The sequence below is a fragment of the Eschrichtius robustus genome, chromosome 5, assembly GCF_028021215.1.
Source record: "Eschrichtius robustus isolate mEscRob2 chromosome 5, mEscRob2.pri, whole genome shotgun sequence".
Taxonomy (NCBI): domain Eukaryota; kingdom Metazoa; phylum Chordata; class Mammalia; order Artiodactyla; family Eschrichtiidae; genus Eschrichtius; species Eschrichtius robustus.
The window spans coordinates 72284037-72303438 of NC_090828.1; the positions used below are offsets into that span (position 1 = coordinate 72284037).

Here is a 19402-nt window from a genome sequence, read left to right on the forward strand (position 1 = left end):
GTGTATATATATCAATCCCAATCTTCCAATTTATCCCTCCCCCCCCATTACCCCCTGGTAACCATAAGTTTATTTTCTACATCTGTAACTCTATTTGCTGTGTAGATAAGTTCATTTGTACCCTTTTTTTAGATCCCACGTGTAAGTGATACATGATATTTTAGACTTCCTTGCTTTTAAAACATTGGAATCATACTGCAGATATATTTTTATAGTGAGATTTTAAAAAATTAATGGTTTATTGTGAGCATTTTCCCAAAGCAGAGTGCTTGTTGTTAAAACATCCCTATCCAACTTTAAGCCACCATAATGGGAAAGTTCTAGATTCCTACTGGAGTTCAAACCAAGGTAATCACACGTGTAAGACAAGAATTTATAAACAGCAGGAAGGAAAAAAAAAAAATGGAACCTATATACAAAATAAATTATATCTTGGGGTGCCTACCCTCAGGCTAGTACATCTTGGATGGTTTAATGACTAAATGTAGCAGTATGAGGCCAGAGAAAAACTCATGACTCACAAATTGAGATAATTTTAAGTAGCCCATTGTATTAATTAGGTTATTGATTCAGCTGCTATAACAATGACCTGAATTAACAATGGCTTAACAAGATCGAAGTTTATTTTCTCTCTCTTTACAACCTGAGCGTGATATGTTGGCTTCACTTAGGATCCTTCTATCTTGTTGCTGTTATTCCTAGGCTGTTTCCATTGTTTACACGATTGATTGATTGATTGATTGATTGAAGATAGCTAGCTACATTTTAGCCAGTGGGAAAGAGGAAATGTGGTCCAGGGAGCACACTCTTTGCTTTTAAAGGCCTATTTTTGCACATTTCACTTCTACTTACACTTCATTATCCAGAAGCCACCAGAAGCCTGGGAGATAGTGTAGCTTGGTGGCCTGTAGTCTGTGCTGTATAAGAAGCTGAGGTCAAGTACTAGAGACAACGAATGGGCTCTGCCGTATTCTGAGCTTAGTGAAATGGAGGTTGTTGAATTTAGACTAACATAGCTGATTGTTTAATTCTGATCTTTGTAGTAAGCCATTCTTCTACTTGTTTATATTAAAATTGTAATTCAGGGAGTTCCCTGGCGCTAGGTCTAGTGGTTAGGATTTGGTGATTTCACTGCTGTGGTCTGGGTTCAATCCCTGGTCGAGGAACTGAGATCCTGCAAAAATAAAACCAGGTAAAAAGTGATTTTCCCTATACAGACCTAAGAGAATATGGAAGGTTAATGCCTTAATGTTCCTTTATTCACTGGAATTCAGTAAAATCTTCACATCCTTTCTCCATTCTGGCCAGTGAAATCAAGGTCTTAACAGGCCTACTTTTGCTTCTAATGCTAACTAATGAAATTCCAGAGCCAAGGCTGAAAAATACACATCTTTATAATGAATAACACCAGAAGGTAGAGATGAAGGAGATGACCCTCTACAGCAATAGAGGAAGAAGTATGGTTCTGCTTCATAAAACTAGTTCAAAGAATCTGCTTTGATGAAGTGTTAAATTAAAATATTCATAAAAACATCAATCTTGTTTTCTTGTGCAATAGGAAAACTTGTCTGAATATTCATAATCTAGCAACTTCTTTTCTTCTCTGTTCTTGAAAGTATATTTTGAACAAAAGATCTTGTAAGACTCTTAAGACTTTTGAAATTGAATTGTTACTATATACTGCAAAAATAACCTTGAAAGAAAACTTGTAATTCTGATTGGTTGTCTTCCTTGATAGTTTATTGCCTTGGTTATTAGCATATGTAATATGCTATAATTTACATGTCTGAACTATTAAACACCTAAAGACTTGTAACTTTGCTCTGTCAAATCAGAAGGGAATCAGTGGCGCATTTTCCTTTTCCCACATGTACAATGGTGAAAAATAAATTCCTATCACACTAGTCAATTTCTTTCTTTTTTTTTTTTGGTCAATTTCTTATTTTAACAAAGACCAAGAGCCTTATGGCTAAATTAACAAGGGAAATTGCCATTCTTTTTTTTCTGTGAAAATTTAATATCTAATATCTTTATCTTTAGGAATTCATGAAATTAAAGTTATTTAATAGCGTATCTCTTTTTCCACATAGACTGCCCTTCATCCAACTGGGTTCAGTTCCAAGACAGCTGTTACATTTTTCTTCAAGAAGCCATCAAAGTAGAAAGCATAGAGGATGCCAGAAATCAGTGTACTGACCATGGTAAGGAGCTTATTCTATTTTGTTTTTTCACAGCTCAGTAAAGAGTGTTCACTAATTTCTTTAAAAAATAGTTTTGTTGTATCTCACTTTTACCTTGGTCCTTGTAATAAATGGACAGCTTTTATTCTATAATACACAAGACACAAGCAGTGGAATTGGGCTATACCCTTGAGCTGGAAGACAGTTGTTGGACCACACTGCCCGAAGCAGAGTGACAGAACCTTAGCAAGAGCAGGGTGTATTTAATGTAAGTACTCTGTGTCAGGCACTGTTCTTAAGCACATAATATACTTTAACTGGCTTTAATTATTACAGCAAACCTATCAGGTAGTTTATTATTAGCCTCCTTTTATCAAGAGAAAAAAACTAGTTCACTTATTTGTTAAAGGTCACACAGGAAATAATTGGCAGAGCCAGGATTCAAACCAGGGACTGTCTGATTTTAGGACCAGCGTTCTTAATCACTCTTATTCTGCTCTGAAACTACTGTTTCAGGCATGCAGTGGGGGCAGAAGTTAGATTACATGGGACTGTGACGTGAGACTGTGGTAAAGAAGCATACCGTTAAATAAAAATGAAAAAAAGGCTGTGTATTTGCTACATGATATGCTCAGTATTCTCTGGGAAATATAACTTCACATTTTGAAATCTTTTAAATAAAAATGTCATTTAAAAAAAGGTGTGCTTGGGTGCTCTTTATATATTTGGCTGTTTGGCCCAAAGTGCATCCTTGTTGTTAAGCCTCTTATTGTGATACTTGTCAGCTCAAACTAAAACGATGGTGTGAGTTAGCATGTTTTTCAACTGAGATATCTATGATGGTGAGATGAGAGTCCTTGATTATATAAAGGTACTTTTTATTATTGTGTGAGATCTAAAAATCTCTTATTTCATTAAATTTTCTCTTAAGCATATTCATAACACCAGCATTTAAAAATGTGCTTTACTGGGACTTCCCTGGATGTCCAGTGGTTAAGACTCTGCGCTCCCAATGCCGGGGGCATGGGTTCCATCCCTGATTGGGGAACTAAGATCCCGCATGCCGCAGGGCACGGCCAAAAAATACATAAATAAAAAATAAAAATAAAAATGCCCTTTATCTAAAAAACACAATTTCTGACAACCCATCAATTAACATTTTGGAAGAATATCAAATTGCTTTAATTAAAATCATACTCACTTATTATAGAAGGAATAAATGTAAGCATAGGAGTTTTAAATCCTAAGAAGTGCCACGTACTACTCAGTACATATTGTTTTCCTTAGGAATAAATGTAGGCATAGCCATTTTAAATCCTATGAAGTGCCATGTATACTCAATACATATTTTCCTTACTTGCTAAATGGTGTTGAACATTGGCTCTTTGAAAACAAGACATTTCCAACATGCTAATATGGTTTCACTCCAAGGAAATGGAGTAATAGGAATTTTGCTGGTCTTCCAAGATTTTTATTTATATATGTATGTATGTATGTATGTATGTATGGCTGTGTTGGGTCTCTTGCTGCGCGTGAGCTTTCTCTAGTTGCGGCGAGCAGGAGCCACTCTTTGTTGCAGTGCGCGGGCTTCTCTTTGTGGTGGCTTCTCTTTTTGCGGAGCACGGGCTCCAGGTGCACGGGCTTCAGTAGTTGTGGCGCATGGGCTCAGTAGTTGTGGCGCACGGGCTTAGTTGGTCCGCGGCATGTGGGACCTTCCCGGGCCAGGGCTTGAACCCGTGTCCCCTGCATTGGCAGGCGGATTCTTAACCACTGCGCCACCAGGGAAGTCCACAAGATTTTTTTAAATGGTGTTTCCCCCACAACTATTTTCTATCTCTTTTTAAAAAACCATTTATGTCAGGTATACTTAGACATAAACACAGATTTCAATAAACAAATTATATTGGAGGCTCAGAGTCAAGAAAAGACATGTTCCTGTACTCCTATTAGCTTGTATGAACCACAAGGTCAGATTTCGTCCTCCAGCTTTAATACTTATCTTCAGCAGTTAAGCAACTGCATACTCTACAGAGGCATAGTTAATATTTGTTGACTGACTTCCTCTACAACTAAAGTGTAGTTAATTGTATTTGCTAATTTTTTTTTAGAAAATGAAGCAAAATGAAATTGAAAACACCCAGCAACTTTGAGGCCTGATTTTTGATTATTTGAAGTCCATTAACTCTACTTATTCAAGTAGAGTAGCCACTTAGGAATTTTAAATCGTTGTATATAAATTTGCTTATAAAGTTTATCTTGTGTCTAAAGAAAAATGTCTTTTTTCCCAGTTAAATATTTATAAATTCAGTTTGTCTTACTGATTTGATTTTTTTTTAATTTTTCATACATTTCTGATAATCTCATCATTTATTTGATCATCCTCTACATTTGCTGCCACTCTGGAAATATCCATTTCATTGATGAATCAGAAAATTAGCTAAAATTAGTTAATATTACCATTACTTTTTTTGGCTAGGGTAGTGTTTTGGCTTAGAACAGTAGGTGGACATGAATTCAGTGTTTGCTATATATGAAGAAGGAAAAGCATAAGGAATACTAGGACATTTACATTTGGATTTATAAAATCTTCACAGGTATACAAAATCCTATCTTAAACCTATAATTAGGGGTATAGAAAATAGGTGACTTGTTACCTTTTGAACTGCTGAGAGCTATATTTAGAAATATTCCCAGTGCTTTGTGTTAATTTACTTGATGTTACTTGTACTTATTTTGGGTACTGTTATTGTTCATCTAGGAAAATAATTGTGAGAGGCTAAAATTTTTCTTATTTTGCAACATTAACCTTTGATTTAGATATTTTCATTATAATAGAACAAATAAATATTTTCAATCTTTCCTTTTTGTGATCTGTGTATGAGCTATGTCACTAGCCATAAAAAGAATTAAAGACCCAAATTACATCTCAGCAGGTAGCATCACTGGTAATGCATTGTAAAAAAAAAATTTGCTTGAGCACATGTGTTCTTCAGGGATTTATGCTATCATTTGTTAAAGAAAATTAAAGTGTGTCTTTTTTCCTAACATATTACGTTTATACAGTATTTACTTAAATTGCAATGTTAAAAATCATTCAAGTTCCATTGGCTGACACAAGGTCAGAGAAAGGAATGAAAATCTCATCTCTGAACACCTAAGCCTAAACTATAACCTAGTTAAATATTTCCCTTGAGGATTTTTCTAAAATGGCATTTTGGTTACATTTCACAGCTAAGTACAAGTAAGTACGAGGGTAAAACAGATTAAAAGTCTGTATGACATTTAACAGGAGGTGATAGCAGCTAGAACTGATAAGAAAACCATCATAGAATTTTTAAAAATGGAGCTATGACTGAGAGAGAGAACCTTGCTGAATTCTAACTTTGAATTAAAGTATTAAGTATTTTAAAGGTCAGTCTTATTTTTTCTTTTCTTTTAGAAGTTCTTAATTACACGGTTAGTGCACAGTCACTATATAGAAGAGCACTTATGCAAATATTTTAAAAATAAAATTACCCTAAATTGTACCATCCTAAGGAAATGTAATGACTATTAACATTTTGGTAAGTATCCTTCTAGACTTCCGACCCCCCAGGCAGATATATTTTAATAAATATTTGATATATATGTATATATACATGTATATATGTATACATATATGTACTATATGTACATATATATTTCCATAATCTATTTTCCTTTAAAAATATTTTTCCATGGCAGTAAATATAGAATGCATATTTCCTAATAACTGTACACTATTCCTCTATATAGATATGCCATAATTGATTTAATCCTCTAATATTGGTTATTAAATTATTTCCAATCTTCCAGTGTTGTAAATGTGATGAACATCAGTGATTGTGCCTATGTGAGCAGAGCCAATGATTGTCTTGCAGACATCTTGCCAAATTATCTCCAAAAAGGTTTTACTAATTTTTACTCCAACTAACCACTTATGAGTTCCTATTTTTCTACACCCTAAGCCAGCACTGTTTAATCGGCACGTCTGAAACTCTTATTTTCATTCTTTTACCAGTGAAATTGCGTTTTTCACACTTCTTGTGTTACATTTCGTGAGAGTGAATTGTCTTTTTTATTTTAATTGAAGTATAATCGATGTACAATACTGTTACAAATTGAACAATATAGTGATTCACAATTTTTTAAGGTTTTACTCCATTTTTGGTTACTATAAAATATTGGCTATATTCCAGTGTTGTACAGTATATCCTTGTAACTTATGTTATGCATAATAGTACCTCTTAATCCCCACCCCTATGTTGCCCCCTTCCCCCATCCCTCTCCCCACTGGTAAGCACTGGTTTGTTTTCTGTATCTGTGTCTACTGCCTTTTTAACAGTCTGAGACCAATTTTTTTTTCTTCTGTTAAGGTGTTTGCCTGTTATTTTTTATTCATAACAGAGCTTTAGTCTGCCCAGTTTGATTTTCTTCTCTAACAGTATGGTTGGTTTGGGGGGAGATTTTAGGCCCTGTAGTTTTCTTTTCCCCTGTAGTTAAATTTATTTTTTAAGCCTCTTTTAAAAGATGTGAAACTAATCGCCTAATACAAATTTTTCTTACCACGTCGTGACCTAATGGCTCTTTCTCGTCTCCATATATCTGTTAATTACCAGAAAGTTACTGGTTTTAGAGTGATGTCATAAATACAGCAGCCTATTATTTAAGTTTCCTGTAATTTCTCAGTGTGTTCCCTGGATCAGCAAGCAGCATCAGTGTCACCTGGGAACTGGTTAGGAATGTAAATTCTCAGGCCCCACGTTACTCCAGCTAAATCAGAAGCTCTGGGTGTAGAAGCCAACACTGTTTTAACAAGCCCTCCATGTGATTCTGGTGCACACTAAAGTTGGAGAGCCGCTGATCCAAGGCAGTATTCTCAAGTTTTCGGAAGTTTTTGTTAAGTCAGGATGATTTTGGAAGAATGTAATTTAATGATAGGAAAGACTTCCTCATCTCTCCATGTAGTACCTGAATTAGTTGTAGTACCCAAAGCTTCCAAGATAACTTTTAAAATGTTTAGGATCAATGACTTCTCCTTGGAAAATTATGAAAATTTTAACTTCTAAAATTACTGAGACTGGAAAGTCATGTTTCTTAGGAACATTTTGATGTTTATTCCTCACTTAGCTGAGTACAGCTGAAAGGATGTATTTTTCCCAGGGGTTAGATGTACCTTCCCCACCAGATTTCTGGTTGCTATAAGCTCTGATGTCATCATTCATTCTTCACTTGCAAAAACATGCAATATCATGAGAGAAACTAACTCCATTAGCGTTTTCTCCTAAGTATTATCCAGTTGAGACAGTGGAATGATTTTTTTAATTTGCAAGAGAATCTTTGTTGGGTTAAGAAACAAGATTAAATATATCTGGTAAAAGTGAAGTTACTGCTAATATTTTATAGGGTGCTATGTAGCTTATAGATTGAAAGGATAAAAAATGTGAGACATAAAATCTATGTGGCTGCTGCTCTTTACTCAAACCAGGTGAGACAGTACCAGGAAATATCAGCTGTCCAATGAGAAGAGGACCAAGGAACTCCTTTATCACTTTCCCTAACCGGGACTTCCCCAAGGGTGACCACAGAGGAAAATATGGGAAGGCATAGGCTTCAGGCAGCAGGCACATGGTGGCCCGTTAAGTGAGGCAGGTCAGAGACCGCTTGTTACTTGAACTTCACTCGGTCTTGGGACTGTTCTGGCAAGTTGCCCTGGTAGTTTTCAGCTCTCCTCAGTGTGGTCAGAGCTACTCCTCCCTATAATTGTGAACTGAGGGCAGGAGGGGCCGTGATTGCTAGAGGAAGGGGTAGTGAAAAGTTGAGATGCAGGAAGTGTGTTCTACTGCTCCAGCCTTCCCATGATGTTTTCTTTCCATGTTGTTTACGAGATTACTAACCCTAAGTGAATGAAATAAAAAGTATGATTCTGTTCAGTTTATCACATTATCATTTTACTTTTCTCATGAGTATTGTCTCTTCAGAAATGTGCATGACATTTTCAAGCTAAATTTTTTAAAAGGATGTAAAAGTATAATGTATTATAATAATGTATAATTTGTATATACTTCATGTGATTTTCATTGATTTGGGGAACATGCTGACTTCTTCTCCCTAAAATAATTTCAGGAGCAGACATGATAAGCATACATAATGAAGAAGAAAATGCTTTTATACTGGATACTTTGAAAAAGCAATGGAAAGTCCCAGATGATATCCTATTAGGCATGTTTTTTGACACAGATGGTAAGTGATATTTATACTTAAATTGTTTCTTACACTTTTTTCTTAATGTTAGTAAAACTGATAACTTTCTTTTAGATTCTTCAATTCTGTAGTTCGGTATTTCCTGTGGTTTCCAGGTATTGTATTTTCAGTATGCACCCATGTACCACAGCTTTCCCCTGAGCAGCTCAATGTGTGTCACATGTTCTGGATTAAAATATGGTTCTAGACTCAGTATTTCTGTAATATGGTGGGGTAATAAAAATTGGTACTAGTGTCAACAATTAATAGGATAAAGATAGACAAGTGTCAAGTAATACTATGTGAATGTATTTATTGTCACTGTTGAAAACAGAAAGTACATAATCATTTTCAAAATGAAATGAAATTACTAAGGTTACCATTAACATTTTAACTATTTTCTTGACTATTTCTTCAGGAAAATTATATATATTTTTTAATCACAAATGGGATCTTCTTCAGAACCTTCTTGAACCAGTATCTTTTGCCTGTGTACAGGATATATTCCTCCTTCTAATTTAAATCCTACAATCAAAAGTTTAGACCAGACATATCTTAGTAACTTCCCACCTTTAAAACTAGACCCAGGAAATTCCTGGTGGTCCAGTGGTTAGGACTCCATGCTTTCACTGCTGAGGGCCCGGGGTTCGATCCCTGGTTAGGGAACTAAGATCCCACAAGCCATGAGGCGTGGCCAAAAAGTTTTAAAAAAATAAAGCTAGACCCTTTTCTTTGACTTTCTTTTAACACATTTTATACTGTCATAATGTTAAAAATTTTCCTTAACTGACAGATGCCAGTTTCAAGTGGTTTGACAAGTCAAATATGACATTTGTTAAGTGGTCAGACCAAGAAGATGGCGAGGATCTAGTTGACACCTGTGCCTTTTTGCACACCAAGACAGGTGATTGGAAAAAAGGAAATTGTGAAGTTTCTTCTGTGGAAGGAACCCTTTGTAAAGCAGCTAGTAAGTATAATTGAAGGCCTTTTTCCATTCTAAGAGAGGTGGGGAAAATAGGGCTGGTTTTAAAATAATTTTCTTTGTGATGTGTGACTCAATATGTAGAGGAAGTAAGACTTCAGAAGATACTGAGTTGGTTTGCTCCCAAGACTCTTGGAAGTCAAATATGTAATCCTATTACATTTCAGAGGTAGGGCCAGATCATGTGAACCAGGAATACTTTTATTCTATCTGCTTATTCTTAGAGCTTCTAAGAAGTCAAAAATTTCTTACGTTGTTCAAAGGAATTATCATAGCCTCTTTGTGATTTGATTAAACAGTGGAAGTGGTGAAGAATAATCACGGCTGATTCCGGAATTCTAATGTTAGCGTACAAAGAATTTGATTCAGTACAAGGACATCTTTGATTAGGCCAAGAAAAATTGCATCATAGTTTATAATTTACTCTGGATTAAAGTATAAGTTTTCTTCTTACACGTCACAATGCTTTCTAATGAACAAAATTATCCTGTCCCAAAATATTTTCATATTATTGTTAAACATTAGACAGTTTGTTCTTTTATGTTTTAGAAAGAACTGTTTTCTCACTAAAGACATTTAAATTTCAAAACACGATTTTGGGTTGCTTGAAACAAGACAGAAACAGCCATTTCCCGCATTGCATCCTTAATATTCCCCCCTTCTACTCCAACTGCAAACCAAAACTATACATCTGCCTCTGATTATTTCCTTTCTTTACATCTGGAACGACATACAATTTTTTTTTTTTTTAAACTTGCCTCAGCAGGGTTTTTGACTAATCAGTCACACTTTTATGGTAGTAGCATTTGACTTCCAATATTTGTTGGATTTTTTAAATGTTGGTTCTTTTCATATACTATGCCTCAGGGCACCATTATATAAGCCAAATTTTTAATTAAACTATAACTTCAAAACATCAGAAATAGTGAGCAAATCTGTACTACCAAGGTAAGGTCACAATTGTATACTTTTACTGTTTCTACAGACTTTCCAACCCAAATCCTCTTATCTCCCTCACTTCATCACACTTTTTCTTGAGTTCCCTTATTCTTTTTCCACCAACTGAGCTAATGCGTTTTTAGCTCTCTACATCTTTTTTTAAAAAAACTGAGTTCAAAACAGATAATACAGACACATGACCAAGCAACAGAAATATGGATAATACTAAACTATTAAAGGGTTCGTTTTAAACTACTTTCAAAGTGTTTAGAAGCATTCTTAGAATAAGTCATACTTAAATTAATTATGATTTTCTTTTGTATTCTAGTCCCATATGAAAAGAAATATTTATCAGGTAAGTATGGTCTTTTGTTAAATTTTTCCCACAAGAAAGAATATATTAAGATTCTAGCATATTAAAGTAGTACTGAAGACCTCTTTAATTACATGACAGTGTAAAGCAGAACAACTTTTATAAGAATACAGAAAGACTTGACATTTTAAATATATCTGCAAGTTATGTATGAAATGAACATTTTTTAAAAACACCAAATCTATCTCCTCATTGCTCCATTATCTGTTTTTGTGGGGAATGACTGCATCTTTTGTTAAAAAATTTTTTTCTTATAGTTGTAATTACAGTTCATGAAGAATCTTAGGGCTTACTAAATGTATTTTTGGGAAAGGAACAGGTAATATATTTTACGTGGTTCCAAAAGCAAAACTATACAAGGCAAACGCTGACAAATCTGTCTCCTCCCACTGTGCCTCCATCCTATTCTACCTGAACCCTTATTGGGCACTATTTCACTTTCTTCTTTATAGCTACTTTTATTTTTATTTATTTATTTATTTTTGGCTGTGCTGGATCTTCGGTTCGTGCGAGGGCTTTCTCCAGCTGCGGCAAGCGGGGGCCGCTCTTCATCGCGGTGCGCGAGCCTTTCACTATCGCGGCCCCTCCCGTTGCGGGGCACAGGCTCCAGACGCGCAGGCTCAGTAGTTGTGGCTCACGGGCCCAGCCGCTCCGCGGCACGTGGGATCCTCCCAGACCAGGGCTCGAACCCGCGTCCCCTGCACTAGCAGGCAGACTCCCAACCACTGCGCCACCAGGGAAGCCCTCACTTTCTTCTTTAAATGTCTAGTGTTTCTTTTGCCAATGTAAACAAGAGATATGACTTACTTTTTTATTCACTAAATAGTCTAAATATCTCTCCATGTCATTACCTATAGCTAAATCTTCATTCTTTTTTACAACTGTATACTCATCCATTGTATGGATACATTCAATTATTTACCAACTCCGGACCCCTACTGGGTTGTTTCCAAACATTTGCTATTGTAACAGTGCTGCAAGGAATGAATCACCTTGCACAAAAGCATGTTTATCTTAGATTCTCTGCAATATAACTGCCGTATTGAACATGAATATATAACTTTGATCAATACTGATAGTTTCAGAGAAATTGTACCATTTTGCATCCCCCAAAACAATGTATGAATGCCTGTTATGAAATTTTTGCAAATTGTGTAGCATATTTTTTAACCTCCATATTTTTGATGTGTAATTAACTGAGGATAAAATGCACAATCTTAAATGTACACCTTGATGGTTGCTTATGTATATACCTGTGTAACTACCACTCAAATCGAGATATAACATTTCCATCACACCACAAAATGGTGTGTCCGCATGCCCCTCCCAATAAATGCCCACCCTACCAGCATCCACCCCACAGGTAACCACTATTGATTTCTATCACCATAGGTTAGAGTTGTTTGTTCTTGAACTTCAGATAAATGTAACTTTTTCAGTCAGAACATTTTTTTGATTCATCAGTGCTGCCCATATATATTGTACTTTTTCTATTGCTGCACACTACTTTATAAACATACCATAATTTGTCCATTCTCCTGTCTATGGACATTTGATCATTATTAGTCTGGCATGAATGTGATCGTGCTATGAACATTCTCATACTTTTTTTTTGGACCTTTGTTCTCATTTTCCTTGAGTGAAACAGCCATAGGGTAGCTAATAATGTTTAGCATTATTAGAAATAATCAAATAATTTTTCAAAGTGGTTGAACCATGTTAACATTCCTGCTGACAGGTTCCATTTGCTCTACATCCATCCGATGATGGTCTTGTCAGTCTACTTTTAGCCATTCAGATGGGTATGTAGAGTGATCTTATTTTAATTTCCCTGATGAAAAATGATGTTGAGCACCTTCACACATGTATCAGCCATTTGGATATCTTCTTTTATAAAATGCCTATCCAAGTCTCTTGCCCTTATTTTTTCCTTAATATCATGATTACTTTCTCTCAGTTTGGAGCTTGCTATGACTGACAGAAGAGGAGAAAAGGAGTGTTTATGGGTTCATTGGGTTCATGTATATATAGGAGAGGTAAATCCTGACTCTTCTATAAGATGAATATATATAACATCTTAAAAAAAAATCAAGCAAAGCACCACCTCACTCATTAAGTTGGCTATCAAAAAGAAAAAAGAAAGAAAGGGAAGAAAGGGAGAAAGAAAGGGAGAGAGAGAAAGGGAAGGAGGAAGGAAAGGAAAGAAAAGAAAGAAAGAAAACAGAGGGACTCCCTGGTGGTCCAGTGGTTAAAACTGTGCTTCCACTGCAGGGGGCACGGGTTTGATCCCTGGTTGGGGAACTAAGATCCCACGTGCTGCACGGTACAGCCAAAACCAAACCAAACCAAACCAAAAAAAAAAAAAGAAAACAGAAAATAACAAGTGTCAACAAGAATGTGGAGACCGTGGAACCTCTGTGCACTACTGATGGGAATGTAAAATGGTGCATCCGCTGTGGAAACAGTACAGGAGCTTCCCCAAAAATTTAGCATAGAATTACCATATGATCCAGTATATACCCAAAAGATGTGAAAACAGGGACTTGAACAGAATTTAAACAACCACGTTTATAGCAGTATTATTCTCAGTAGCCAGGAAGGTGGAACCAAGTCAAGTGTCCATCTACAGATGAATGGGTAAGTAAAACATGGTATATACATACTATGAACATTATTCAGCCTTAAAAAGGCAATTCTGACACATGCTACAACATGCATGAACCTGGAGGACACTAGGCTAAGTGAAATAAGCCAGTCACAAAAGGACAAATACTGTATGACTCTAATTATTTGAGGTACCTGGAGTAGTCAGCCTCAGAGACAGAAGGTAGAATGGTGGTTGCCAGGGGCCGGGGAGAGGGGGGAATGGGGAGTTAATGTTTAATATAGTTTTCAGGTTTGCAAGATGAAAGTTCTATAGTTGAATGGTTATGACACAGCACAACAATGTAAATGTACTTAATGCTACTGAACTGCACACTTAAAAATGGTTAAGGTGGTAAATTTTGTTATGCATATTTTACTACAATTAAAAAAAATTTTACATCAAAGAGCAATATAAGCATGCATGGAGGCAAATAACAGAAGTAAGAAGAGTGGCTGCTTTGAGGAATGGTAATTAAGGGTGAGTAGTAGTAGGGCAGGAGGAGGAACACAGTATTTTCATTACATACCCTGTAGAACTATGAATTTTAAGCTATGCACATGTATACTTTGGATAACATAAAATAATATATGCAAATAGAAATATACGGTGAAACCTTCAGTGTGGATAATTTCCATTTTAGGATCTTAAAGTAGACTGGAGACCTGCAAAGTTTATTTCAAATTTTGAAGTATGGCAATTATTCAAGCTAAGAAATATAAATTTTGATAGGAATAAATGTGTGTAACTGTTTTTCTAACCAATGTGAGAAATTCTCAAAATAGTGAAATATTTATGTGATGAAACTATATTTGTGCTCCCCAAAGAGCAATACTATCAACTTGTGTATCCTGATTTCCCATATTCTCTTTCGTCTTTTCCTTTATAGATAACCACATTTTAATATCAGCTTTGGTGATTGCTAGCACAGTAATTTTGACAGTTTTGGGAGCAGTCGTTTGGTTCCTATACAAAAGAAGTTTGGATTCTGGTTTCACCACAGTTTTTTCAGCTGCACCCCGATCACCTTATAATGATGACTGTGTTTTAGTAGTTGCAGAGGAAAATGAATATGATGTTCAATTCGACTAAGGTTTTGGAAATCTCAGATTAAGAAATCAAATACCTTGACAGTGATTCCTATGCAAGATTCTAATATAAAACCTAACAATGAAAATCATGGTTTTTATGATGTATTACCTAATTCCAGTAACATCCACTATTCTCATGTAATCACTGACTGTGACAAAAATTAATCTTTAGGATTATAAGAACAAAGTTTTTTAAAAAGGAATAATCTTAGATATAATTTAATGGTTTTAACCACCTCCTCAAATGCACCTTTCACTTGAATGAAGGAAAGCTTAAAGCCCAAGTATTAATAGTAAATCAGGTAAAAAAAAAAACACCCAGTCTACTTGTTTTACCTTCTCCATCTTCCCTCCCACTGAGTTGAACCACCTTATAGTTGAATTTAAAAAAAAAAAAGAAAAATTCTACTTATCACTATAATTTTAGCAATCACTAGGTCTTTAGTAATTTCTGTGGTCTTGCTCCTTTATCAGTAAGGTATGGAAGAATAAACCTGACCTTAAAATAGATTCTCTACATTTAGATATCACTTATGCTTGTTACTCTGATAATTCCTCGAATATTTCCATCTTCCTTTACGATTTACATGTAGAAAATTTTACAGATTTTTTAACACCCCATATGCCACATAATTATACAATTTCAGTACTTTCAGAACACTGTTTTGGACCACAAACAGTATTTAGCACTGATCATAAATGGTCAGAATTTCAGTAAGATTTAATAAATTTTGTGAAACAAAAAAAATTACAGCCATACCAGGAAGGTGTGGAGGAGGCTGGCATTGCGGGTAACTCTTGGGTCATAGTGTCCTTCAAGGATTTTTCTCCTACCACCATATCTGTTCCTATATCATCATCTCTCATGCTCCCCAAGCCTTGATGAAGTTTATCATTCAATGACATGAAACCTGTGTAAGCAATAACTGCAGAGAAAAACTAACTACTACTGTAGTGATCATGTTCAAAGTTTTCAGTATGTGTATTGTACATTTTAAGACAATGGTGAAATAATCATTTGGGGGGGTAAAAAATGAAAATGGAAGAAAGCTGAAACAATGATTTCTTTAGCAACTTGAAAACACAGTATTAGAAAAGATAATGTACTTCACATAAAATTGTATTTACTATATGTAGAAACTTGAAAGTGCGAGGAAAGTAACCTCTCTCCCTAATGCATATCCCATCAGTCATCTTATGGGAATACTTTTCATATGGATAGAGACACTATCATCTCTCAAGGCTGACCAGTGGCAACGAAGTCCTAGCTTGCGCCATCTGTTTCCACTGGCCACCATGAATCAGAAACATCCCTCGTCACAATTAATGGCAGTTTTCTTAATGAGACATGTATAACTGCAAAGTGAATAATCTGACTATGTGGTACTAAAAACCAAATTTTATACTAGGTGTTATTACAAAACAATTATGCTCTGTAAAACTTTGAGATTTTGTGTATTGATTGAGATGTCTATTTTATTACTGATAGAGTATTAATGGTGCTGCTAATCGTGAACATTAGACTGGAATTCCTTACTGCTTTTCCTCCTCAAATTCTACCACTCCTTTAAGAACTGAGACCAGCCATCTGTTCCTTAAAACTTTGTAACTATCAATCACAAATCTTTACAGTATCTAGTACACTAGCCGCTAGCCACATGTGGCTATTTAAATAAAGTTCATTTCCTCAATTGCACTAGCCATATTTCAAATGCTCAAATCACGTGCAGTTAGGAGCTACCACGATGGGCAATGCAAATTGTAGAACATTTCCATTATCATAGAAAATTTCAGTGGACAATGCTGCTGTAGAGTCTCCCCTTCCACTTCTACATAACTAATTTTCTTCAGTTCATTTCAGTAACTTCTACCTAATAATGACAGCTCTACCAAAATGGCTGTTTTAACTGATTTAATTTTCCATGTTTGATTTTATTTTCAAACAAACAAGTCCTTAAAGACCCTGGTAATGCAGTGCTAAATCTTAATTCTCTTTATATATCTGAACATCTGTAATAGGCCCTTGTATCTATTTGGTGGTCAACAGATAACTGAATCATTCAAGTCTGTATTTATTTTTAATATTAACAGTAACATTAGCATGCCTGTTTACATTCAGAATGTATAGACTGCTTTCTTCAAACATCTTGGTTCTACCCAATAATGACAATGTAATTCTTATGTTTGGCAACTATTACTACTATCATTACATTTTACCACTTACTTTTAACTACATTTTCTTAGGAATTTGCAATCTTAAATTCTTAGGTATTTGAGTAGTGTATGGTCTCTATTTTGTTCAGAATTTAAAAGTGATACCAATGAAAGATTTTTCTTATTCCCTCTAATTCACATTTACAGGACATAAGCAGCTAATACAATACTGAAATACTAAGTGGTACAAAGGAACTACAAGAATACTATAAAGCTCAAGCCACTGTCTGTATCTCTGTCATTTAGCACTTAATATAGCAAAACTATTAATAAATGGTATGCACACCAATGGAATGTTTTCTACCATTTACTTAAAACTTTTAAATAAAAAATTTTGTGGGTTAAGACACTACATTTTCATGCTGAGTTCTATTAAAAGCATAAATGTTTCAAACTCAAAGCATCCCTAAAGACCTGTAGAATAGATACTGATACTGGCATCCTTAAATTTTGCATATCTGCTTTAAGGAAGGCAACGCAAAGATAACAGGCAGAAGTTGAGCAAATGTTTTAGAAACAATTATATTTCATTTAAAATGGGATTTAAAATAAGATTCTTGGCTATAAGGTTTGAAGGCTTCTTGAGCACCTGTTTAAAAGGAAACATTTCAAACTATAAAGTAAATCAATCAGTATGCACTTTATTTCAAGCCAAAGTTTTACATTAAGACCAACAATCTGACTGAATGTGGGCAAACTGTTGATTCACACGTGAGAAATTACATGGTTTCTATTTAGGTTCTGAAAAAGTAGCTTGACAAAAGACTTTATTTAACCTGAAACCCGCCTGAAGGCATTTTTAAGTGTATCCTAAGGGTGTTGACAGAGAAAATATACAGTGTTATGGACATATACACAACTCAGGACCACAGTATGGTGAACAGTTAATGTTCATCTCTTCTCTAAAGGTAGTGAAAAATATTAAGTCATCAAATAAATGCTTAGAATTACCAAGGAACAGTTAAAAACGACCAGGATCCAAACAGGTTATTTATATCATATTTATCTATAAAGAAGTGACAACACTAAAAAACACATTGAAAACCAGTGTTTTAAACTCTGAATGTGGGATTTAAAAATATTTCGTTAACTTGAGACTGCAATAATACTTTTAACCAAATAGCATCTGACTGGCAAATTCTGATATAATTTACAGCTGTAATATTCCTCAAAGGAATATCTACATACTATGGCCTATCAAATATAATCTGCATTTTGCATATCAATACAAAAATTTATCCATTTGTACACTTTATATATTTTAAAAATTAGATTTCATTGCTAAGTGAATTTAGAATTCAAATTAAATTTGGAAACCTAATATAATGAATGCTCTTCTTAACTTTCTCCCCATTCTTTTTTTTTAAACACTGGAAGCAAATGATTATGAAAATGAGACCGCAACTTAAGGCATTTTAAAAAGAAAAATAATTAGGTGCCATTTGGCAATTTATTCTAAAAGCATATTTTGTCCCACTTTTTTCACTAACGAGACTAAAACACCAACCTTTTTTCATAAATATAACTACAGTAATCACAACACAAAAAAGGGCTGTCAGCATTGCTTAGATATTTAAAACAAGGGTAACACTTTCCCCACTCATCTAAAAGAAAAATACTTTTAATTACCAGTTTATAAACATCAGATTCACTGGCCATGTTAAAAGGCCCAGCAGAATTTTAATTCAGCAACACTTGAGAATGAACATATATATACATGCATAATGTGTGTGTGTGTATATATATATATTCATTCTATATATAGACAGTAAATGTGTTCAATAGGTATTTCCCCAGAAAATTAATTCATACTTAATTGCCAGTTTTAATAAACACTGTTCACAGATCATCCATTTGTCTCATATGAAGTTAGGCAATATCAAATGTTCTGTTATGGTCTCCATCTTCTTCAGAATCATCCTCTGAAGCTGTTGAAAGAAAACAGGATGATCAAGAATGATTTTAAGGGGGATGAGAATGGATGTGTAAGTATGAAGCCAGAACAGCAATGACTTGTACGATAAAAACCCCAATGTAGTATATGCCAGGGTTAGTGCGGTCTGACTGTGGGTGAGGCCCGTCTATAACGCTCCCACCCCCCATTTTCATTTTTTCTTGTTAGTTTTTATTAAAATGAAAATGTTTAAAAATGTGGCCCAAGAACATCTAAAAAGTTTCTGAGATCAATTTGTGTTCACAGTAGCTAATGAGAAATACACTAGAGAAAGAGTAAACTTAAGGCAAGTGCTCTCACACACCTGAGTAGAATCTGGCTTATTACCGCTGCATGTTTGATGTATCCGATGAGAATGAAAAAAAATGTACATAGAATAATAGGTTATGGGTGTTCTTGAAATTTACATCAGAGCTATGTCTATACAATGCCAAGAAAAAGCTCTATTTAGTCAAAAAAGCTTTATATAGACACAGCCTAATATAATTGGATTTAGTAAAAACCTTTTGTTGAGATTATTCCTATGCCTCCACGTCAGAAATTTATCACTCTTGCAACATGTCCGACCTCAATTTATTTTAGTCATTAGTGGCTCAAGAGTTTAATATAAAACTTCCACGAATGTCTTTAAGAAGGACACAGTAAGTACAAGACTATGTAACTGTCTGCATGTGAAGGAAAATGGAAGTTCACTAAACATCCTACCAGCATTTCCCCTATTATCAAGGGCAGAAAGGTTAAATGTACACTCTTCTTGTATTTAA

At 34.9% G+C, this 19402-nt stretch overlaps 2 protein-coding genes across 9 annotated transcripts in view; one reads left to right on the forward strand and one right to left on the reverse strand.

Moving 5' to 3' along the window:
• Positions 1 to 16973, forward strand: part of LOC137765354 (CD302 antigen) — a 131792-nt gene extending 114819 nt beyond the window's left edge. For all 3 annotated transcript variants that reach the window (XM_068545044.1, XM_068545045.1, XM_068545047.1), the window contains 5 exons: positions 2091 to 2201; positions 8325 to 8441; positions 9235 to 9408; positions 10691 to 10717; positions 14269 to 16973. In XM_068545044.1, coding sequence (XP_068401145.1) covers positions 2091 to 2201; positions 8325 to 8441; positions 9235 to 9408; positions 10691 to 10717; positions 14269 to 14471 — 632 coding nt within the window. In that variant the 3' untranslated portion in view covers positions 14472 to 16973. The remainder of the gene's footprint in view (positions 1 to 2090; positions 2202 to 8324; positions 8442 to 9234; positions 9409 to 10690; positions 10718 to 14268) is intronic.
• A 332-nt stretch (positions 16974 to 17305) lies between these two features.
• MARCHF7 (membrane associated ring-CH-type finger 7) overlaps positions 17306 to 19402 on the reverse strand; it is a 45822-nt gene continuing 43725 nt past the window's right edge. For 4 of the 6 annotated variants that reach the window (XM_068545049.1, XM_068545051.1, XM_068545048.1 and 1 more), the window contains one exon: positions 17306 to 18612. Coding sequence is in view for 3 of the 6 variants with exons in the window: in XM_068545051.1 (XP_068401152.1) it covers positions 18554 to 18612 (59 nt within the window). In the remaining 3 variants the exon portion in view is untranslated. The other 2 variants (XM_068545052.1, XM_068545050.1) reach the window with 2 other exon arrangements.